Below are 26,169 nucleotides of genomic sequence, written 5' to 3'. Positions count from 1 at the left end.
AGAGAGGAAAGAGATAGGATAATGCAACTGAAGAGGAGAGAGAGACACACAAATGAAAATGCAATTGGAGAAAGAGGAAATAGAGAGACAAGTGCAAATGCAAAAAGAAAAAGAAGACAGAATTGAAGAGAGAAAGACAGAAGAAAGAAAGGCAGTATCAATTTAGATTAAAAGAATTAGAGCTGGCAAGTGAAATGCACATTCCCACGTTAGAGAAAAATAAGTAGATAAATATTTTCCTCATTTTGAAAAATTGCTGAAAATTCGAAATTGCTAAGAGAACATTGGACTATTACTACAGAGTGCACTTTTCAGCAAAGCCCGAGACATATATGTTTCCCTTTCAGTACAGCAAAGTGCTGACAATGATATGGTAAATGTATACATCTTAAAGGATTATGAGTTAGTCACTGAGGCTTGTCGGCAAACATTCGGGAACTATAAAAAAGAAGCTGTACAAACTCATGTCGAATTTGCACGAGAAAAAAATCAGTTATTTGATAGGTGGTGCTTAGCCAAGAAAGTTGATCAAGATTACGAAAATCTAAGACAATTCGAATTACTGGAAGAGTTCAAGAACTGTGTCCATAGTGACATTAAGACTTATCTTGATGAGCATAAGGTCGAAACCTTAGAAAATGCTGCTTGTATTGCTGACGAGTATCCTAAAGCTCACAAAGATTCTTTTGTAAGTAAGTTTTCCACTCAGCCGTCTTCTGGTAAAAACGGTATTTCAGCCTAATACGAGCCCTCCTAAATTTCAATCTGACACAACTTTGAGAAATCAAGTTTCTGATAAGATTGATCAGAAATCCATCTCTTCACACGTGTACCTATTGCAAGAAGAAAGGACACGTTATTTCTGATTGATAATAATTGAAAAATAAGGAACGGAATCAAGACAGACCTATTCCAAATGATCTTACTTCTAAGAGGCCAATGTCACGGTCATGTAAAGAAGGGCAATATATTTGTTGGGTCTAATAAACCCCAGTCTGATTTATTACGGAGAATTATGAACCATTCATGTCGAAGGGTTCTATATCTCTCATGGGTGATTCGGCCAGACCATTAAAAATGTTAAGGACGAAGGAGTTTTTCAGTCTTTTATTATCAGGTACTTTGCCTTTTTCTGAGAAGTCTTCTTCTAATGAGAGTGCTCTTATTCAGGAAGCATTGTGTGGCTTTGGTAATGTTCCTCTCCACTGTGTAAAGTTGTCATAAGACTTAGTCTCAGGACACGTGACAGTCGGAATAGTGTCTTATTACGCACTGCAGGAATTCATTTATTACTCGGCAATGACCTAGCTGTAATTAAGGTTTTAGTTATCAACTTGTAAATGACAAGCTTTCGTTTGGATCAGAAAGTCGATCCTATTCACAAAGAATTCCTTGGTTTATACCCAGCATGTGCAGTTACTAGAGCTATGGCAAAGAAAGCTCTTGATAATAATGTTGATCAGGAAAGTATTCCTTTAGCTGACACAAGCATTAGTCAGGTTTTTGATGAGGTCACTTTCACTCCTTGTTTGGATCAATCAGAAGGTATTCATCACAGTGATTCTCTTTTAACTTCTCATTCTCGTTATTCTAATCAGGGTCATCAACGACAATCACTTGTCGCTGAACATGAAAAAGATCACGAGATCTCCTGTTTGCTTCAAAGGACCATTAGTGAAGCTGAAGCCACAGAAGTACATGTTTGTTGTTTCATTAAAAATGGGATTCGTAAGAGAAAATGGAAACCATCTGAAGTATCTGCTGGTGACGAGTGGTCAGTAAACTATCAAATTGTAGTTCCAAAATCGTACAGACAGGACATTCTTAGTCTGACCCATGAAATTCATTTGGCTAGTCATTTATGGATTAATAAGACTTATCACAAGATCTTGAATCACTTCTATTGGCCAAAAAACTAAAGTGATATTTGTAAATATTGCAGATCTTGTCATGCTTGTCAAATCGTAGGACAACCCAATCAGAAGATACTTATGGCTCATCTGCAACATATTCCTGCATTTGACGAAGCATTCAGCAGAATAGTGGTAGATTGTGTCGGTCCCTTATCGAAGACCAAGTCAGGTAACCAATATTTGTTGACCATAATGTGTGCGTCAACAAGACTCCCAGAGGCCATTCATTTGAGAAATGTTAAAAGTAAAACAGTAGTAAAAGTTTTGATAACGTTTTTTTATATACTCAATTTGGCCTTCCCAAATCTGTCCAATATGATCAAGGGTCAAATTTTATGTTGGGGCTGGAGCAGTATTGATGTTGTAGGGTTTAACGTCATTTTTCAGCACACGATAGGCTATACATGGCGGCCAGTATTAATGGTGGAGGAAGAACCGGGGAAATGCCCGGAAAGAACCACCGACCCTCGTGAAGCTACTGGCAAGCTTTCTCACATACCCACATTGGCCGTATCCGAGACTCGAACCCATACAGACAGAGGTGAGATGGCAGTGATCCGTAACGGAGAGCGCTTTAGACCACTCGGCCACTCGGGGCCCCGGAGCAGTATTGATTTAAGAAGTTAAAATGGTGTTGATCATACAGTGTGCTACTTTTCCAAGAAACTGAATAAGCACCAGACAAATTATTCCACAACCGAGAAGGAATGTTTGGCTTTGATACTGGCATTATAACAGTGAAGTTTACATTAGTTCAGCTCCTTCTCAGATTATTGTCTTTAGTGAACACAACCCCCCTTACTTTTATCGGCAAGATGAAAAACAAAAATCAGAGATTAGTAAGGTAGATTTTATTGTTACAGGAATTTAATATTGACACGAGGCATATCAAATGTAAAGACAATTTAATAGCAGATACACTTTCACGTGTATAGAAATGTGTTGTTTCATGCATATGTTTTGTCATTCATGAGATTTCATCTTAAGTTTTCTTAACCACATATACATTTGACCTAAAAGTAAAAAGAGAGCTTTATTGTATAAATCTTTCTTTTTCTTTGGGGGGGGGGGGGCTTTATGTGTATTTAATATAATTGTTTGTCTGTTAGTTTGAATTTTTTTAATTATTTCATTACATGCTATTAAAATGCAACATTGTTTGCTGGACTGGATTTGATAAGAACAAGATGGCCGCTATCGCTTAACCGGCTTGACGCAGCTGTTCCGTTTTTTAGTGCCGTTTTCATAATATTTGTGCTTGTTGCATGTCTTCATCTACGTTATTGTGTTCATTATGTATTGGCTGTTCAATTCGTATGTGTTTCTTCATCTCCTTGTTTTGGAAATGAGAACAATTAGACTTTTTCTCAGCTGTCTTGCTCCACTGTTTTTGAACAAATCGCCATCACGTGATATTCGCCAGTGAATCCGTTTATGCTATGATGGACCCTCATTAATTTCTTTAAATGATCACTCCTTGGCTCTCACCCTACATGTGCTCTAGACTAAACGAACTGGGACTACATTCATCATTACCTAAATGTAAACAGAAGCGAAAAAAGAAACGTTGTTTCAAAGCTGGCCGGCGTAGAACAGGAAGAAGAATTCCAGTTATCTCCCTTATTTCGGCTCAATAATTTAAAACAAATTCGACCGTTAATTTAGATAACTTAATTCAAATCCCTATTAATTCGTCAACCTTTGTGTCAACTATCCAAGAGAAACCTCTGTGTATTGCATTATTCAATGCCCAATCAGTAGGGCCACCGGAAAAGCGCACAGAGTTAGTTAATTTCATCAACGACCAGAATATTGACATTTTTTCCTGACAGAAACATGGCTAAAAACATCAGGCGATGAACCAAAGTGTGCGGATCTAACACCCACTTGTTACTCCATCAAGTCGTTCCCCCGTAACTCTCGCGGAGGTGGAATTGCTGTCATCACAAAGAACTCCATGATCAAACGTCCTAACCACACCACAACATTCAATTTCGACCACACATCGTTTGAACTAGTCCAAACCACACTCACACTGGAGCAAAGGTCAGTCCATTTTTTCTGCCTATACCGCCCTCCTCCTAGTAGAAAAAAAACAAGCTGACTGAATCTCTCTTTTTGGAGCAGTTTCCGAATCTCCTGGAGTATGGAAATTCGATAGGTGATAACCTGATTATTCTTGGAGAGTTCAACTTCCACTTTGACTGTCCCGGAAACCCAAACACATCAAAACTCATAGATTCCATTCATGTTTTCAATCTCAAACAGTCAGTTAACCAACCCACCCATAAACATGGTCACATTTTAGACTGGATTCTTCATGGACCTGATGATAACATTCTACGGTCCTCCCTGGTATCGCATGACCTTGTATCAGATCACCTCTGCATTATATGCCATCTTGATGAATCAGTCCCTAACCCTCCACCTTTATATTCTACTAAGAGAAACCTCCGCATGATAAATAGAACCAATCTAATGCATGACATCCAAGCAAACCTAACAACTTGCATACCTCCTACAGCAGAAGAACTAGATAACTGCCTGCGTTCATTGCTCGACAAACATGCCCCAGCTACCAAGTGCAGAGTATCAATTCAAAAGTGTTCTCCATGGTGTAGCAGTGTTAGGGACCAGCTTCGCACTGCTAAAAGAGACCGCCGTAAAGCTGAGAGGCTTTGGCTTTCCACCAAACTCACTATTCATAAGCAAGTCTATGAAGTCGCTAAGAAGAATGTCACAAATATAGTCCATGCAGCGAAATCAGCCCACTACAGTACTAAGATCATGGAAAGTTCCAGCTGCAAAGAGCTATTCAAGATTACTAACAAGCTAATGTCAAGGAAAAATCTACACCACTTCCAACTACCTTCTCTCCAGTCGACCTTCCGGACATGTTTGCAAATTTCTTCCGTGACAAAGTACAAACCATTAGAGATAAGCTTGACACCACACTTTCAATTGACTCGTCGTCACCATACAGTTCGGATAAAGAATTTGAGTGGCAACCATTTGAACCTGTCTCTATGGATTTCGTACGTACAGTAGTGATGAAGAGTGCACCAAAGTCATGTGAACTTGATCCAATTCCAACATCACTGCTGTTTGAGTGCTTAGATCCAGTATTGCCTTCATTAACTGATGTTATTAATACCTCTCTCTCATCCTGGGAATTCCCATCATTTTTCAAAACATCCATTGTAAAGCCTCTGCTGAAGAAACCAACACTCAACCATAACGATTGAAAGAACTACCGCCCAGTTTCTAATCTCCCATTCATATCAAAAATCTTAGAAAAGGTTGTTCTATCCCAGCTTGTATCTCATCTAAATTCAAACAGTCTTTTTAGCAATGTACAATCTGCATATCGCATTGCCACAGCACTGAAACTACTCTTCTAAAAGTAGTTAATGACATTCTCTCTGCGTTGGATAGCAGAAAGATTACAGTCCTCACCCTCCTTCGTTTGTCTGCAGCATTTGACACAATAGACCATGATATATTACTTCACCGTCTCCAGCATGTGTTTGGCATTCATGATACAGCCTTACTGTAATTCAAGTCCAACTTGGTCAACAGGACACAAATTGAATCTGCAAATGGAATACACTCCAGCCCAGTTGATCTATGTTGTGGTGTTCCACAGGGGTCTGTTCTTGGACCTGTTCTCTTCATTCTGTACACTCAGCCGCTCATAAGTGTCATAGATCATCATCCAGTGTCTCACCAATTGTACGCTGATGACACCCAAATATACAAATCTAGCCACCCAACTGAAGCTGATGCTACATCCAAGGTGTAGAGAGGTGCATTTCTGATGTGAAATCATGGATGACATGTAACAAGCTGCAGATGAATGATGAAAAAACTGAGGCCATTCTGATCACAACACAAAGATTTTCTCATTCACATCCTTTACATCAAACAATAAATATCAGCAACACCAACATTAAATTCACACAATTAGTACGAAACCTAGGTGTTACTCTGGACAGTACTCTCACACTGCACCAACATGTCATGAACATATGCAAGGCTGCATATCTTGAGCTGAGACGCATCAGCTCCATTGGCAAATACCATTCAGTTGATGCCACTAAAACACTTGTGTGTTCATCAGTACTTTCAAGACTGGATTATTTTAACTCAATTCTGTCTGGTTCATCTCAATATCTACTCCAGAAACTTCAAAAATTTCAAAACACATCTGCTTGGAACTATCTTAGAGTAACACGAGCAGAGCACACGTCCCCACCGCTCCGTACCCTACACTGCCTATCCATTCGATCCAGAATCAAACACAAAATTTGTTCTCTGTGCTACGTTTCACTGTCGGACTCTAGTCCAACATACCTATCCGACCTCACCCATGTGTATACACCAGCAAGATACTTACGCTCCTCTTTTGACAATCGTATACTCATTATTCCCACTATGAAAACAGTCATATGGACAGCGTTCTTTTGCATAGCAGGGCCCAGCAACGTGGAATGAATTGCCCACTGAACTTAGACACAAAGACACAGTGATCCAATTCAAAAGTGCTCTCAAAACTCAATTATTTCGACTGTAAGAACAAACTTAAAGACCTAATAATGTTTCCTACCTTAAATATTCTCAGCATGTTTTTTATGTTTTCTAATTTCATGGTGTCTGTTTTTGTAATCATATCATTATATATGTTTTTTATCTTATAGGTGTTGTCTAATGTTGTAAAGCGCTTAGAGCTTCTAAAGAGTAGGCGCTATACAAAGTCCTCATTATTATTATTATTATTATTATTATGTCCAAAACTGAATTCATTTCCGCTTGACCTCATTCTATTTGTCAATTTTTAATTTTTTAATTTAATTTATGTAAAGAACTAATAATAGCATCATTATTCTCTATGTATATGAGCTTATTATCAAGATCATTATTCAGATAAACAAAGGGGGAGTAAATGTGTTGATCAGGGTCAGGGTTTTGGAGATTCCTAAGTAAATTTTATAGGCTATTGAGTTGTAAATAAATATGACTCACTCGATTATTCTAGAAGATTATTTTCCATAATGAAATAGTTGTATTTAGAAAATAAGGTCAAGCAAAGAACTATATTATCTTGTGAATGTAACGATTTTACCAGTCGTGCCTTAGCATCTAGTATTTTAAGTTGTATTATAGTGTGACCAGTTTGGAGTGAATTTTATTTTCTTCAAAATTATTGATTTCAAGTGATTATTTTCTCTGGATATATAAAAAAAGCTCTGATAAAGCTTGGATAAAGACAGTCACTGGAATATATACTGAATTCATACTTGGAATAATATTTATGTGCTTCAATAATAGACTGTTGACACAACAGTACTTCGTAGGCTATAACAGACAGGTCATCGCTTTTAATTTTTGATCTCTCCGGGAATTGAACTGAGTTTCATCCAAGACTTTGTATTACTATGTATTGTGTCTTTTATTCTTGGATTAAATTTGGCTTTAATTCGTAATACCGTAAGTTCTTTTTTTAAATTTTCCACTTTGTATTCGAGGGATATACATTATTTGTTACATTTTACAAAGCTTGTTGTCTTCACTCTTTTCTGTTACTTATTTTAAGAGCATATACTCGTAACACTGCGTGCACATTACGCAAGCAAGTAACAAAAATATATATAGATATTAAGACTGCTTGTCCTTCAGTACTAATCGCTCTCTATTTTGAGAAAGAAGTAAAACCAATTTACGTTACATGTTAACTCAACAGCTAAATGTGCTTATCTACAGATTCGTTTGAAGAAATTTATCTCCGCATTTTACCCACAGCAAAACCATCATGTTTTGTCCTAATTATCCATAGACAAGAAAACATGATTTCTCCTAGTTAGCCATAGAAAAACCACCAGGACTTCTCCAAGAACCGTACTTGTCTGTGCATAACCACCAACAGCTACGATTAACATCGTCCAAGATCTACCAACGCTTAAAGTGCCGGTACATTACTTCGACATTGTTCGTTCAAATTTGACGAACAAAATATCCTGTGACACATGGTCCGCTGCGGCTTGCATCGCTATGCAAAGGAAAACCAAAACAGTACCTGCTGAATAAGCGAAGTGAAATTATAACAAGTCTCTCCAAATGGTGGGGCCTAATCAGCAAAGAGAGTGTTGACTAAGATTAAATAAAAAATACAAAGACAGTCAGCAAATTCACACCTTTAAGGTAAAGAAAAGTCACGATTTATATGAGTCATGAAGAATGTTGTAAGAACAATTCTGAAGTAAACAAGTTTAGTTTCGTTTGACGTCGTGTATATTATTACGTGTTTTCTTTGTTTTTTGGGTCCAATGTTCAAAAAATGTTCAGTTTTGATTAGCAGTGCTGTTAAAATATACCCGCAAATCTTCACTTTTTAAATTTTAAAAGTCTGACATGCTAATGAGGATTCGGACAATAGTCGAGTGGTTAGTTATGGACAGAACAGACCGTTCTTAGCAAGTCACTCAGAAATGTTCGTGTATTACGAAAACGATGCTGAGCCATATAGTTCAGCAAGCAAGCAATAAAACAACAAACATCATTTACTACAATGTAATTATGATCAGACTGTCAAGGTACCATCACTCACACTTACAAAAAAAAAAAACAGAGCAGAACAAAGAACAATGTATATAAAGTTGAAGTACCTTATGTAACGCCTACTAAAACGGATTTTAATCATATAGTCATCTAATTTATATGGCTATTTTGTCCTCTTTCTCATAGCGTGTTATCATGTGTTTCTATCCGTGAACGTTTTCTATGTTCAGTAACTGTTTGTGACATTATCATTTCCATCATGCTAATCTTTAACTGCGCGTTTCCTTAATTTTTCCCTTTCAGTTCATGCAGATGAACATGTGCTAAATTGGTTGCCTTCAGCAAATATACCGTGATGATGATGATTGATAATGTTGATGATGACGACGACGATTATTATTATTATTATTATTATTATTATTATGTATCCTTGCCAACGTGAATACATTGCCTTTACGAAAGGGTACAAACTGATCAAAATAAATTCATAGACAACTTTAATTCTCCACTTCTCGTCACAATTACGGTAAACCAGACAGGTTGCTCTTTGTGTGATTTTTTATTGTCACATGAAAAATACCACAAATAAAGTTCAATTTTGACATTCTGAAAACAAATAGTTGCTTGAAAAAAAAACAACGAAATTTTGTTCCTTAGGTTTTACTCTTCTCAGAGAGGGACATGTAAAAGGTGAGGTTTTTTGCTTTTTCCCATATCCACAACAGAGAGAATTTGGTATACCACTACGCTACGTTTATGTACTATGACTGAATTTTCTTCACATGTGGTAATGATGGAAATGATGTACAATCGAAAGATAACAGCAGATCAAAATGTCTGTTCCAATGTAAACGAAAAATGAGTTTGAACTAGTCCAAGGTACATAGAGGATACCTACGTTTTTTGAGTAGAAGTATGGTGATATTTGACTAGTGAAAACGTTGAATATTGTCTCGACTGGCCACTCGATACAATACAACAAGTGAAATAATTTTCTGTATCGACTAAAAAAAACCTGTAGATTTTCTTTTCATTATATATCGTAATGCCAAAAGCCGTCGATTTGCATGGATTTTCTCCATTCAGTGCCAATGCGATTACAGTCACATCTGCGTTATTATATTGATAAAAAGAAGTTCATAAATATTAAAATAAATTTGGGAGTGCGGCCGTTCAAGCGACCGTTACAAGAGGACAGTATGATGGGTATACAACTTTAGATATATGTCGAAGAGTGGAAACATATTCATGTAAACATACTGTTGAAAGCAACTAAATTTGCGGTCTTTTGATGCCAACAGTTTTCAGCATTTTAATTTTCCAGGATCTGTTCATTTATCTAACTGCCTAAAAACAAAAATGAAGAACGGATACGCGCCGCTAGTAGTGTTATTATGTCGTTTTGCCCCATTTATGCATTTTCTGAGTTGTGATACACGTCACAGCCTCCATCCCCATGACTTGGGAATCAAGATGTATAATATGTGCAACCTATGGATGATTAGCATTAACAATCCATGAAAGTGACCAGTCAAGGTGGATAGAGTTTATGATGTGTATCAAAAGGGCAAAAAGGGGGCAAAACGGATTAGATTAACACTACTTCCACTATATACAACCCTTGGATGATCAAAACGAAGACAAGTTATTGAGACAGTATACGGCTACTAGGAAGCCAGTACTGGATCAATACTCTATTACTGTTTAATCACCAAACGTGCAGATAATCCTGATACGTCGGAAACACCATTTCAGCTTTGATATTATCTATCATTTCTTTTGCTATCTGTTTGTCTTCTTCTTCTTCTCTATATCTTTGTTTTAGAAAATATTCTACGAGTTTTAATAAAAAGTGTGATGATACTGCTGTAATATTTGCAAGCTGGAGGAGTTTAGTTCTTTTTCCATATTGTTTCCTGTCTATTTCATTGTATCCTATTATCATTAAAGATATATAACTCATATTTGGTAGGGTTTCTCTCTCGAAGGTCTTAATACTATTAATTATAAGCTGTAATTGTTTTTGACTGATATCAGATGTTTTTACATCAGGGTAATATTTGAGAGCATTCCATATCTGATATAACCTGGCTGAGCTTATTCCCCATTGTTCTTGGACTTCTTTTACATGAACGGAATCATGCAGGTGCTGTATTTACTTAATAATCTGTGCCGGAAAGTCCACTTGTGTTTTTGGCATTTATATATTTTTGTGTTTTTAAAAGCGAAATTACTCGACTTGTATTGTATGTAAATGTGCAACCGCATGATTTCTTATTTGTGCTCGCACTTGTCGGTGATTTTCAATCTCCGCAATCACTGTCTCGAACTCGACCATGCTAATTAGTTTATCCTCGATAGCCATTTAATACAGTTTACTAATCGTGTAGAGACTGTGTTGGGCCGCTGCAAGCAGTTCTGGATACACATGTATTCTTGAATGTAATCGTATCGAAATTAATATCTGCTAACACCACAAAAGAGACAGGCTACTATCGATACAGACCCGACAAGCATTCAGACTGGTGCACCTACGATGGTTGTCGCTGCTAAGATTCCATCCACGCCATGACCAACAGACCCAGTCCGGATTCATTACGTTCAGGTGCAATACGCACACTCACTTCTACGCGGAATTACCCTTTTCTACTGGCATAACTGTCATACAATTATAGAAAATATCAGCCTCGGGAATATTTAAATTTTCAGCGATTGTGCTTTATGGCGGTTCTGCACCCTTTTCCTTTAAAAACACACCTATTAAGCCTGTGTATTTTGCATATAACGATCATCTGTGTCCAGTAACTGTTACCCGAACAAGTGCATCCTTGTCGAATAACATTCAAGATCTTATTTCTCTCAATTGAGTCAATGTTGGTGTAAAATATTCGTTACTGAACGTAACCAGGGTGGATACAGCGGTGAATACCACTTTGCAGTTATAGGAACAATCCTTGAGTGTTTTCTTCACCAGGTGCTTTACTAAACTTTGGGCGTTTGCCTGTGCCTGATTCCAAGCTGACCTCCAGCTGGCACTGGTACATCCTTCTTAGATTAATAATCCCGAAATTAAGGTCCATAAAGTTACTACGCCTGGTGATGCGGGCGCGTGAGCGATTTCTTCTCGAACGTATAGAATTATTACAATAGTCGCTGTATCAAGTCTTTAATAAAGGCAACCGACACACCAGTGTCTCTGATTCCACTGTTTTCAGTGATTTCAGCCAAGTTCTTTGCGACAACGATATTAATCTCGACAATATCAAGAACTTCCACGTTATATGTCTTAAGTTTACCAGTTTTGTTTTTAAAAATCACAAAATCGCCTGGATCAAACATTACAAACAACAGGACTATTAAATTCATCCAAACACGTTTTGGCTTAAATCTGATCAGCTCCACATCGCACCACATCGTTGGGACGAGTAACTTCCGCAAACGCTAATAGACGTTTTGTATATTATAAAATGTACTTTAATATGACCTCAATAAGTGTTTGCCGAGTTGGTGAATGCTCATATGCACGCAACGCTTCAACGACAAATTGACGCATTTGGGACCATTCAACGGAGTTTGTATTGGTATAATCGATTGGTCAATGGACGGGTCAATGGCGTGATCTTTTGCGACCTCGTAATCGAAGATCTCTGCCTGATGGTATTCGACGACTTATTCCTGGTATTCGACGACTTATTCCTGGTAATCGAAGACTTTTTCCTTTTTCAATGCCATTCCTGATGCAGTTTCGACAGCTGTTGCAACTGCTGACAACAATGCTGAAATCGCTGCAAGGAATGGAAATATTCCAACTGTCTTTTGCAGTTGTGTCACCTCTGACTTGGATAATTTTAATATCACCAAGGCATTGTCTTGTTTGACCGCAACAAGCTGAGCGAGTTGTGTTTGTGTCAACGACGCAGGGAACATTTCCGGTCAATTTTACTTAAGAAAATTTTAATGTGACCCCACGGGTGTTTTTATTGCGTTTTTATTTTAACATGTTGTTTTTCACTAAGGATAACATTTAATTCGTTAAATTTTATGTATTTTCCACAGGTGCATCGATGACTCTCATTCGACCACCGACACCCTTCTGCAACAGAGATTTGTCCGAATGTATCATTTGTAATTAACACCGCCAGAGAGCAGTATGGTGACAGGTGCATGAAAATTCACATCAATAACCGATTCCATGAAGAACTCTAGATGCTTAAATAAAAAGTAATAAATCGGGTACAACGTATGAAAATCTTGCTGGGAAATATGCAGACCAATGCTGATGTTTTGATGCCGGTCCATATACGACCACATATTATGATATGCATGTGCAATATGATTGGCATCTGTATAGTTAAGCTTAACTTCTTCAGAAGGTTAATGATGACCGTCTAACCGCAAAGAAACTTCGATCACTTTTTTTTGGTCAAATACCATTTTGTTGCGCTCTTGGTCATTGTCTCGCGTTATACTTTGAAACCCTACGAACACGTTTTTCGGTGCAGTAAGACCATGTTGAGTGCTTATTTGCCGTGTAAGTTACAATGTAACACCAGCTGGTGGGTGTGCGTCTGTGGTATGCGCAAGAAATGACAAAGCTGAAGCGGTTCATTGCATAAACGATAATAAACTTGACTCGGTAAATCAGTGATGAGGGTTATCACGGGTATCCACAAAGTCAGCGTTGACAACTCAGCATTACCAGCAGCACCACTTGTGTGCTAAATTGCATCGTTGAAGTTGTTCTTACGAAATATTGTGACTGTGTATTTAGCTCCAAAAATAATCTTGGGAACATCTCTGATAGACCAAAATATGTTATTAAGAGAAATTGTAAATGAAAATCTCAATGAGGCTTCAATGAGCTGTGATCGACGCTGAGCAAATCCAATGTTGAAATCAGGAGTAAGAAACGGTACATTTTCTGCAGATGCATCAGCATAATTTCGAGGACAACTGATTGTATTGGGTCCGTTATATGCAAGATCAGTTACATCTTTGACAAATATCATTGCTGGGCCAGCTGTTCTTGTGTAATCATCGCTATATCTGGCGAGTCCAAGAATTATGGTAAAATCGACATTATCAAGAACTGAATCGATTTATTTTCTATTGATGAAATAACGTACACTGTTAAGCAATGTCAAGCACTGGATCCGTAATTGTTATTGGTGCCCTGTACACATTGTCCTTCAACTTCCATAAATGCTTCACATGAAAGAAAGAAGCTAGACGTGTCCTGCTCTTCCAGTTCTATTTTTAATTTATTGAGGTCTCTCGTCAGGTACGAATAATACTAAAAGTCTCTTTTATTCGATCTAGTAGCACAGACGTGCCCAAGTTGAATGCAGGATCAAATATATCCTCGAAGAATTGTGCCATTCTTTACACATTATTAGTTTCATCTAAAACCTTTTGCGAAACAACCGTAATCGACTTCCCACTGCCAGATTTCCAATCACTGAATTGTGATAATCGTTCCTGAGTGGATTCAATGATGATTTTACTAACCTCATCTGGCATAGATTATGTCGATGGTAGTGCAACTGCAACCTTTGGTACTCAGTCACTAAACGCTGTAGTCTATCTCGAAAAGATTCAGCCGCCTTAGGCCCCAGTTCCGATCCACACCAGTACTTTGATTTTATCAACGAATGGCATTGCAACTTGTTTAGCGATTGGTGCAGGGCGCAAGGCCAGATTCCGAGCACCTTTGTTGCAACTGCAAACGATCCACGAACAACGTCACCGACGCCAGTTCCGTAATATGTCGCGTAAACGGGTTTCACATGTACACGTAAGACTGCCAATATATTAAATGACAAGTCGATATCTAAAGTACCGTAATATCGTCAATGTTTACCGCGTAGATCAACAATATGACGGTCTTAATCCACATGGGTAAAACGAATAGTTGTCAATCGATTATTATGGCATGTAAGATACACAGGTGATGTGGGCGTAATTATTATTAAATTCCCAGTCCTAGGGTTGGTGAAAACCCATACAGTATATAATCCTGAACAAATACGCCTGTCGTTTCAGACCTTCTTTCATAGTTTTTACTGACAGAGTTACAAGTTAAGTTGATCTGCGTTGTTGAGGTAATCCTTACAATGTCAGGCGCCCTATGATCATATACTTAACAACCGTTTATCCTCTAAAATGTTGCCACGTCAACCTAAAAATTACGTTATTGACGACCGTGCAATATCAACCGTATACGTTTGAGATTCTATTTCAATTACATAACTGCGTGTGGGGTCATTGGTACGTATATAAATTTTAGAGTCTTTGCAGGACACCAGTGTGATTCTCCGTTGAATTTCTTCGTTGAGTGATTCCATCTCGTACGCGCCTGAAGGAAGTTTAATAATATTCCAGGTGACGCCAGTGTCTGCTGAAAACATAAATGAGTTGTTTGCAGACAGACCACGAAACGTCTGTGATTGGATGTTAGGTTAAATAAACTCTCTGTGACGATAGTGCAATCTCTAGTGTGCATGATACAGCAGCGGCAACATGTGCATTAAACGTCACAATGAATTCTGGTTTCGTTGATGAGATTGTGATCATCGAGGTAACGCTTCAGGTTGTATTTATAACAATCTGTTGCATCTCAGCATAAATTTTAGGCAAGACTAGGAGTGTCTCAATTGTTTGAGAACTCATCCTCGATGTACGAACTGCTTTCGTCGAACTGCCATCATTGATATCTTCTACATATTCATGCATCAACACGCGATATAATTGGTGACTAGTCGCGAACAATTCGATGTAGCTTCGGTAATGACTTTAGGTGCATTGTTGCCCCCATGAGCTGATCGCATGACTGTTTCCAATCGATCCAAGAAGTTATCAGGGTCACAGAGTTCATCAAGACTTTCTCCTTTCTTGGTGGGTGTAAGTTTTGGTAACTGTTGCTTTGACAACCTTTTTACTTCTTGGTCTATCAATTCTAATTATTGTTCGATTGTGAGAAATTTATGTGCAGATGTTCTTTCTGTATGGGTGCAGCTGTACGTTTTGGTTTCTGCTTCTGTTCTTCCTGAGTTACTTTACTCGAAGCTTCATGTTCTCGATAACTGTTTACTTCGCGTTCAAATTCATTTCATTTTCACCTATTGCCTAACCTGTATCAAACCTTTCCCGATATGCTCACTTGGCCCAATTGTCAGCTGCGGTCTTTGAAACTAACCTTATAACTTAGCGCTACATAGTCTGACCAATCGTTTGAAAAATTACCTGTAAATGTTAGATAGTTCTTTTCGATGTGTTGACGAAACAAGCTCGTCACATATTCCGGTACGTGATTGCTCTGTCTTGTATTTGGACGGTGTCTTACACCGGCCTCCTCTTCCTGGACCTCTGGACTTACAGAGCACGCTATTAACTGTTTAACAGTCTGTTCCCTTCCTCCTACTGCTCTCTTGATCTTCTTGATGCGCTCAGCTATCTTACCACTTTGACACGGATCTTCTTCTGTTCCCGTTAGCTCTTCCACTTCTTTTGATGTTGATCCTGTGACCTTTTAATATCCTCGGCACGTCCGTTAACTTCATTTGTGGGTTTAATAAGGGGAACAATTTTTGTTCAAAGCCTGCTGTGATGTCTTCTCGTGCAGTTTGTCGCGACTGTAACACATCTTTGACATTTTTGCGTCATTCTATAACATTAAGAATCAGTTCCTGCTCTTCATGTGTACCTTTATGGCGTCGCTTCTTATTCTCTTCAACGACATCAATGGCGGACATTTTATATGATTGTTATGATAGCCAAATTGACGCGTCTGTGTCCAAACCCGCACGATATTTACACCTGCAAGTTCCAGTTACATAAATAGTGAGAAAACAAGAGATCCTTAGTGATCCGCGTAAACATTTCACAAAACGCATCCCATGTGTGGTCTTCAGCACAAAAAGTCCAATGAATATTTCCAAGACGATGCGCGTTTATGTCGCGAAATATCAACAACATGCTACAATCGTCACGAATAACTTTAGGTATATGTGCGTATCGTTGAGTCAAATAGTGTCATCGGTATTTTTATGTCAACCTATTTAACATATTTATGCAGGATTGACCGAGTGCTCAAGCATCACATAGTCGTACACAAGATTGTTTCCATTTGCATCCAACTTTTCAAATGGTAGGTGTTTTATCGATGGTGGAAAAGAAATCAATGGTGACATTGCCACTCTTGTCACGCAAAACTTATGTATTAAAACATCATAAAATAGCTGGTCATCAACCGATGGTGCAATCACGAACAACCGAGCCCACTTCAACCATAACAGAATTATGTTCAACAACGGTTCAGTTTTACCCGATTCAGCAAGGTCAATGATCAGAGCACAAACTGAGTTTAGAAATACTAAATTTCCAGTCTCATCACCAAGCTTGGACGGATTAGGTGATGCCTGCGCGGAGAAATCAATGATGGTAAAAGTATCGGTGTACTTTCTTTTGCGTGATGCCATTAAATAATACAGTATACATTCCTGTCTTCATACCGTGTACGATGTCGGGCAAAAACACGTACCACAAATCCATCTCAATTCAAACATGTAAAGGACGAGCAGCGATTACTGGAACTTGTATTAAATGTGCAATAAAGATGCTCACGTTTGTGGAAACTTCCAATTTCATTGGTGGACGCAGATGCGAATGCATCTCAGGCGTAGGGTCTAGTAAACAAACAGTCGCCGTTGATATCGCTGCTGCATTAACAAAGTTACTAGGCGCACCGTGGAGTAAATACATAAGTGAAAAACACATTCCGGGATACAATTAATGTGGGCCCGGTACACGTTTGGATATACCACTTGATTCTAAAGAGCAACCAAAGCCTGGTAAAGCATTAGTAAATCCTGTTCATGCTGCGTGTTACCGAAATGACCATAAATATAAAGCATCAAACGAAACCTGTGCATGTCAACGAGCTGACGTGGATCTTATCCATGACTTGAATACGATAGCGGGACCAGGTGCTGGAAAACGAATCGCAAGATGGGTCGTCAAAGCAGGCATAAAGGTCAAGACTGAACTCGGAGGCCTTAAATAAAAGTAAATTATATTAATAAAAATAAACAATGCATACAAAAACCGGACATTATCAAAACTAGTATACAGTCCGTGTGAGTACTGGAGAAGTGAAACCGCCGTGGAACGGTTAGCAAGTACGGAAAAGGTCACTCCTCTCGAATATGGTTGGCCAAACAAGCGTTGTGACAAACATATACCTGTCAGTGTCAGAAGAATTTCACGTAGCTTGTTTGATGTTCAAATATCTAATGAGTCCATAAAGCTGATATGCTTTTAACGCACAACTGTGTCCGTGATTGACGAGGTTGACTGAATGCCTACAAGTACACACTAACCACTGTCGATGTTGTCAGCAGATACAAAGCTAAGTGGTTGACGTCAAAAGAGTCTGCAAGTGTCCCAGATGCACTCGAACGCATTTATGCACGCGGACCACTAACATGGCCAGAGCTGTTACATGTGGATCCTGATAAAGAATTTCTTGGATCTATTACTGAGTTATTGACCAAACACCGTATGCGAGTTCGTGTTCGATACGTCAACATTCATCGTGACCCCCCCCCCCCAAACATCTGTCTAATTGGTCTGTTCTTGTATGTCTTCATCATTACAGCTAGAACATTCGCTAAAATTAAGAAAAGTTTCAGACGCCTCAGATGTAGTGGGTGATTTAGTCAGAGTTGTCAGAGACTCTACTTTTCCTTGCACAATTTAAATAAATTATTATGTTTTATCTTTATATGTATGCCCCAATTTATTCCGTTCCATTTGTAGGATCAATCCCAAGCTAATCAATATATCAATGTGTTCTTATTTTGTCTCTGAAAACGCACATAGCGACTTTTGATCCTCTTTGGAAATTTAAAACGATACCGCAATTTCAGTTTCTCTGCTACAGAATCTATATCCTATTCATTTGTTAGTTTAATACCCTTTCTAGAGACCTCAATAAACTCACTCAAAATATTAATAGCCTCAATCAGATTTTTTTTATGCCACAGTAATTATTTAATATAAATGGAGATTTTTCTGTCCAAGCTGTGCTTTTGAATTAGTTCTTTGAAATTTTGGCATGCTACTAGTTGTAAGCATGTGAGGTTTAACAGTCAACTAATGTGTAAAGTCCAAATCAGTTTCAGATAACATTCAAAGATATACATGCGGCGCATCCATACTGAAATCGACCTTAGAAACATCAAATTTGACTTTCACTATACACATATTTCCAGCTAGACTCGGGAGTCTCCCTACTTAATAAGAAATATTTTATCCAAAAGTTGGATTCGATCAGCGATCTTCTGTCTGAGAGTACGTTAGTGGTCATGGATATGGCTTGTGTTGAGAGTGTATATAAAACGAACGTATTTGACGTTATGAAATCGTTTGCAAAAAATAGTGATGGGGCTACTCCATTTATGAACTAATATCGAAAAATAAATCTACTACTATTTATACATCGTAAAAGCATAGATAGTAATTATAGGTCGAACTGATATTTTCAACTCTTTCATAAAAAGGGTTTTAGTTATTATTCAATATTAGCAAAAGTGTTCTAACCTGGTGCAGATTAAATCAAAATGACATATCTCTTTAAATTTACACGCACGTAAGAGTGACTGTTCTGATCAGATGTAGATGATATGATGTAATCACACAGCTCGCGAATACAGCCTAGAAAGTATCGATCAGTACAGCTGCCTAGCGATATGCCTCTGATGTTTACAAAACGCCGTACACAGTCTCATATAGTGTCTTCGTATTAATCATCCATGAGTTGTACATAGTATCAGTACTGTTAATCTAAACCATTTTTGACCTTCTGGGTTCTGAAACACGTTATAACCTCTATCATCCATGACTGGTCACTTTCATGGATTAATAACACTAATCATCCAAAAGCTGCACATAGTATATAGCTCGCTTGCTAAGACATGGGGAATAGAGATCAGAAAACACAAGTGCAAAAATGGGGCCAAAAAAAGGCATAATAAAACTAGGTGATTTCGTTTCGATATTGTGATATTCCCACGAAAATCAATAGCAGACGACAGGTTACCAAAATTCTGGAATAAAACTCTCACTAGAAAATAACCTAACGTTGAACATAATTGATTCTAAGAAATATTACTGTTACTATAATTGATTCCAAAACGCCAGCAAAATCGGTTGCTACAGGTATATACTCATATAACATCGACAGAAATGTACTTACGGATCTTCGTTAATTGGTTCTAATTTTGTATCTTTTGATCTGTCAGTTGACCCAGTTCCATTTTTTACTGTTAAACTGCAATTAAAAGAGAAAAGGAAAAAAGTCAATCAAAGAACACATAAAGATAATTGATTTTAAATTATAAACATGCAAATTGCCCCATAGACATAAATCCACAAACAATGTTGCAAAGAAAATATAATGAGCAAGAGATCAAATTTGAACTATTTGAGTATCATGATTTGGAACAAATTGGGTTATTTGAAATTTCGACAGTAGTTTGTGAACCCTGATCAATATCAACTAAAGACAGTGGCGTCACTCGGGTTGGTGTCACCCAGTGCGGTAGCTCATGGTGTCACCCCCATGGTCCTCCTTCCGTAACAGACCATACAGAATCCTTACTAATGTCATTTTGGTGTCACCCCCTCTGATGGTGTCACCCGGTGCAGTCCGCACCCCCCGCATCCCCCTAGGGACGCCACTGCTGTGCCTGCTAGTCATGTATATAACTATGATCGGTTATCCGCTTATGAAATCCGACTAGACCGAGCAGTGTGTGCTCTGTAAAATTTGCAATTTTTCATTTTGGTGTCACCCCTCTGAGATGGTGTCACCCGGTGCGGTCCGCACCCCCCTAGCAACGCCACTGACTTAAGATACCATACTGAGCCTTCATCATCAAGACGTTTACGATGCTTTTAAAACTTCGCTGGTTTGTAACCAATACTAACCGGAGGTGCCTTTGACGATAATGTTCTGTGCGTGCATGCGCGCGCGTGTGTGTGTGTGTGTGATCACTAACTAACTGAAATGTAATGACAACAAATATACCTGGTAAAACCAAATAAGCAAGCGTGGAAAATAATTTCCCAAGAAAACCTCGAAATTATGACAAAATTATTTCACTACAAACTGTTACAAATTCTAGTTTAGTGTCGATTAAAGCGGTTAAATCAATGTGTCTTCATAATACATTAGCTTAAAGAGAGAGTCTTAGTCAATCCTAAGTATTATTTTATGGAAGAAAGCAAACATTTCTATAAAGTAACAAATACAAAAATATGTTGAGCCTTTGGTCTGACATTTAAGACAGTATAGGTTAAAGGTCACCTTCTTTTGCCCTTTTCCTAATAACGATAACTACTGCTTCATTCCTTCAGTAAGGTACAATACGCATCTGTACATTTGGAGCCTAGAAGCTGTGTGTCGAAAATACAAATACACTTGGTGTGGATAAAATTACAGAATTGACTGCTTCATTTCCTATAGGCTTAATCTACTTTTTGTTTCCTATCAATGCACACTGCCTGCATTCCAGTCACATAAGGAATACTATTATTTACATAAGGTGATTCTCAAATCACAGGACCTTTCCGCTAATACGCCACGGTGTCCATCGTTCATATCATAGGACCATACCTCTTATGCGCCATTGTGCCAATCGTTCTACAACAGGACCATTTCCCTAATGTGTCATTGTTCCCATCGTTCCTATCACATGACCTTTCCCCTAATGTGTCATTGTGCATATATTCCTAAAACTTCCTGAATTCCATAAAATCCCAGAATAAATTTAGTATAAATCAATATTGTTTGTTATAACAATCAAACTGTCACAGCAAATGGTGACCTCATAAACACCATCAGTGGAAGTACTAAATGCATCAAAACTAATTAAATGTCATAAGAAAGTCTTTTATCGGCATAATGATATCTACAGATGTTGGATTTTACTCATTTCTTTCTTATATATGAAAATGGACGCATATGCCCTGGTCAAATATATAGCGCTTTGATACAAGACAAGGATGACTGAACAATCTCATGTTATCGGAAAAGGGGGGGGGGTGATTTGGATTTTTATCGTCGCTCTAGCAATATTTCAGTCATACTGCAACGATGGCTGCAGTGCGGCAGTTTATATTGATGTCAAGCAGTGGGGCATCATGCTGCAGACATGTAGCATCAAGTCCCACCCGGTCACATTATCCTGACACCAGGCCGAACAGTCCTAACACTAACCTCTTAATGCTGAGCGCCTGGCGAGGCATCTGTTAGTACCATTTTTATAAGTCTTTCGCATGACTCGGCCGGGGTTCGAACCTGCGATCTCCCGCATCAGAGACCGACGCACTAACCACTTAAGCCACCGGCGTAATCAAATGATGTCTCAGTAAACAATGAAACCTTTATTAAAGTTACGAGAGCGTCTTGTACTACAAGTAGATGGTGTGTCAACACAGATATGACATTTTAATATTAATATTTAAAAAATTACCGGAACCTATTTCACGAACGAACGAACGAACGATAGATAGACAGACAGACAGACAGATAGATAGATAGATAGATAGATAGATAGATAGATAGGTAGGTAGGTAGGTAGGTAGACAGACAGACAGACAGACAGATAGATAGATACATAGATAGATACAGAGATATAGATTATGTTACGTATATTTAATTTAATTGTTTGCCTGTCAGTTTGATTTTTTAAATTTCATTACATGTTATTGTAATGAAAACATTGTTTGCTGGACTTGACCTTGTCCAAAACTGAGTTCATATCTGCTTGACCAGATTGACTTTTTATTTCATTTATGTAAACAACTAATAATAGCATCATTATTCTCTATGTGTATGAGCGTATTATCAAGATTATTCAGGTAAACAAAGAAGGAGTAAATATGTTGATCTGGGTCAGGGTTTTGGAGATTCCTAAGTGAATTATGTAGAATATTGTGTTGTAAATAAACAAGTCTCATTAGATGATCCTAGAAGGTTATTTTCCATTAGATAATGGTTGTTTTAAGAAAATGCCAATTGTGACATGAGGTCAAGCAGAGAACTATATTATATTGTGACTGTAAGGATTTTACCAGTCGTGCTTTAACATCTAGCACTATAAGTTGTATTATGTTGTGACAGGTTTGGGCTGAATTTTCTTTTGTTCAAATTACTAAATTCAAGAGATTATTTTCTCTTGAAATACAATAGTGCTCTGACAAAATTCTTTGATAAAGACATTCATTGGAATTTATGCTGAATTCAAACCTGGAATAATTATTATGTAATTCAACAAGAGATTGTTGACACATGAGTACTTCGCTGACCATAACAGACACGTCATCGCCTTCAGTATTTAATCTCTTCAGGATTTGAACTGAGTTTCATTCAGGAGATTTCATTACTACGACTTGTGTCTTTAATTCACTGATTTTTTTTTTTTTATTTAATTCGCAATACCGCAAGTTCATTTTTCGCATTTTTCACTTTGTATTACAGGGAAATAAATTGTTAAATTTTACAAAGCTTGTTGTCTTCGCTCTTTTCTTTTACTTATTTTAAGAGCATATACTCGTAACAATTCGCAAACACACACCTACAGCCCCTGAAATGCGGGTGGTCGATATAGTCCAATTGATCTGTGGAAATAAATTTGATAGCTTTTTTTTAATTCATGTCTGTTTACGATAGCGGATTGTGCTGCAATTTTTATTCCGAGGACCTCTATTTCATCTATATGGATGACTTTTTCTGAAAGTAAACATGTTTTAAATGGTTTACTAGAAAAATGGTTCATTCCATATTAAACGATTACAAACAAGCTAGACGTAGAGGATTTAAAGGTGTATTCCAATGAAGCGATGAAAAATGTCTTGAAATAGCTGTTTCTAATTATAGAACTTGTTTCAAGCAGCAAGTTACTCACTTTTATCCACAAACTCAAATTGGGGTAATGATTTTATTTTCACTCGTTTGTCTTTTTATACGGTTTATCCTAGTAATGTCGAAACCAAGTTTGCAAGGAACTCTGACTATTTCCCCCACCAAAACAGTAAGGAAAACTATCTGTATACCCCACTTGTTCTCAGTCACCACACCCGCGATTGCTGGAAGAACCAATGAGGAATACAAATTTTCTCAGCCAGGCGGTAGCGGTTTCCATTCCAATTCGAGTGCATTTTGACGCACGTTGACGCATATGTAATTTGCTTACATTGGCCGATTAAGACTGACAGAATGAGTCAGGCTGTCTGCTAGTACCATGGGTGTATATACAGGATTTGGTGGTCTGCTACGATGTTGTTCGCGTAGTCTATAAGGATGTTTAGGGTTGGCTCATGCTTGCCATCTAGTAGCAGAGTCATCTCAGTAACGCCAAAACGTTTCAGATACAATATCTGCTCCTGCCTATTTAGCTGCTCTGCACCTAAATGTGGTAAAGACATGACATGATGCGTTGATACCACGCTGAACACTTTCTTGGAACGAAAACTAGCATTGTCCGCAGATGCAAGTTTGTTCGTGGTCATGGCCTGAAAGGCTCCACTACTCATTCCACCATTCATGAAGCTAAGTTATCTCGTGTACGTTAGCGGCATTGCGCATGAAACGTGACCTTTGACGCCCAACAACGACTTTCGCATCGCAAAGCTAGGGTTAAAATTAGAGTAACCAGACCGTTAAACATGACTTAATAGGTCGCTTCCAACTTCGCCTCGGACCTGTTTTTCCAAATAAAGGGCATGTTCTGCATGATATGTTGCGTCTTTCACAAACACCATAGGCGCTTGCGGCGTAGTCATCACTGTAACAAGCACCGCAAAGAATGGAAGTTGCAATACCGACATCAATCAGACTGACCCCAGCTCCGTTGCCTCAGTGAGACAGTGGGCGATGTCGAACGGCGCATTCACTCAGTTGTTGACAAGCACTGCAAAGTCCGCAGTAGCTGAAACTACAAGCTATCCAATGACATTAATAATGGTTTCGGATGGCTGAAAACATCGTGAGTTATCCTTCACTTGCAGCTCCAAGTTATCCTATTGATCTGGATCGAGGGAAGCGTACCCGCAGTACTACAGGTCACGAAACATGGTCGCCTCCATATTGAGGGTCGGATCATGGACATTCCGAAAGGAAGCCATTGTAGTCGTTCTGTCGTATAGGCCCAAAACTTTTTTCTAATAGGCGGACTGTGCTAATAAAACGATCTGCGAAGTCCCGAACACGCAGTCAAGGTTGCAACAATGGTATATATAGCTTCTCCAGCCCGAACCTTTTGAGTCGCTGGGTCATCGATATTTCAACTCTCCTGTCCATCGTGCAGCAACGTTTCAGTCACTGACTTAACCAAGTAAGCAATCTTTATCCTAGCCACATTGATGACGGCTGCACGTACTTATGTTGGCCTAGCTTTAGCTGCTGTAAGTACCATCTTGCGCAAACGATCAAGCAACGCCCATACGGCTCATTATCCCCTGCTGCACCAAGAATGGGCAAAGAGTCTTTTATAACGACATCTTGACAGCATCCACTGCACGCGATCAACCTTGGTAGTAGAAACTGCAGTTTTTGCGAGAGATTCAATGATTGACGGAGCCCCACGTCCTTCCATTGCCGTGAAGCATGCAGTAAGTCTGTCTACCAGCAACAAAAATACCTACAGGTTTGAACCGCCTCATAACAGTCACTGATACATCAGCCAACAGTTCGAGTCTTGCTACGTAGGTCTAACATGTTTCCATCCTGGTCTGTCAGCTTGAAATAAGTTTACAGAAGCGAGAAATTTAGCATAGTCAGGGGTAAAGCTGTGAAATACGTATCCGGTGTGCGTTTTGTTACCAGTGCTCGAATCCAAGTAGGAGCTACTAACGGTGTCGCACGTGTGTTATAAAGAAATGGGTGTCGAGATCTGAACTATACCCTTGTCTCTGGGGACTGTGTTGCTACCGGAATCTTGACGACAAAATCAGTGGTAATTGAGTTTGCTGTCACCATATGCATTGTACGCTGGTGTGTATTTTATTGGACAGATTGCAATTTTCGCGCGATTCTCACTAATAATGTTCGTTCCTCCCTTTGTTAAGTGCCTGCACGCTTGCGTAAGTCTTTGCCGGCATTTGGTTTCAAACCTATTGAAATTACTCCTTTAAGCATTTTTCCAACTTCTTTGGGTGTCATTGCGTCAGGCGCTAGAACAAATTATTTATGCTCCTGATAACCAACCGGAAGGGGAAGTGGCTCTACACACTTAGCTGACAAAGCATGTTGCGCATTCTACTCTTTAAAGTTTATATTTTATATTAAATATTTCAGAGCTTGCATCATTTTTAATTTTTTATTTCAGTCTATGTTTGTTAGCAAAGATCCATTTTCTCAAGTAATGTTTTGCAATGTTCACAGACTGTCTTTGATATTCATAAGTCATTAGTGTTCTTCCCTCTTCTATAAAAATATGCGGTTTCGGACCTCTCGACAAAATTTGCCATATACATTGCCACCCTTTTCATATATTTTGGTCGATCTTTTGGTCGGTATCGTCTCCACAGGGTAATATGGAGTGGTTCGAAAGTACTCCGCTTGAGAGGCCGTTTGACTACCAGTAAGCTCTGTAAATGGTCTTTGCAACAGAGACTGCGACTGCATCTGCAAAGCGTA

General features: G+C 38.5%; 1 protein-coding gene across 5 annotated transcripts in view; it reads right to left on the bottom strand.

Moving 5' to 3' along the window:
- The window catches only part of LOC149807663 (regulator of G protein signaling 17-like), a 176,380-nt gene that overhangs the window by 24,278 nt on the left and 125,933 nt on the right, over positions 1–26,169 (bottom strand). For all 5 annotated transcript variants that reach the window (XM_089969406.1, XM_089969418.1, XM_089969412.1 and 2 more), the window contains exon 3: positions 19,723–19,797. In XM_089969406.1, coding sequence (XP_089825532.1) covers positions 19,723–19,797 — 75 coding nt within the window. The remainder of the gene's footprint in view (positions 1–19,722; positions 19,798–26,169) is intronic.

This window comes from Sinohyriopsis cumingii, chromosome 1, assembly GCF_028554795.1.
Source record: "Sinohyriopsis cumingii isolate HCF-2022 chromosome 1, ASM2855479v2, whole genome shotgun sequence".
Taxonomy (NCBI): Eukaryota; Metazoa; Mollusca; class Bivalvia; order Unionida; family Unionidae; genus Sinohyriopsis; species Sinohyriopsis cumingii.
This window is presented reverse-complemented; position numbering and strand designations above follow the sequence as displayed.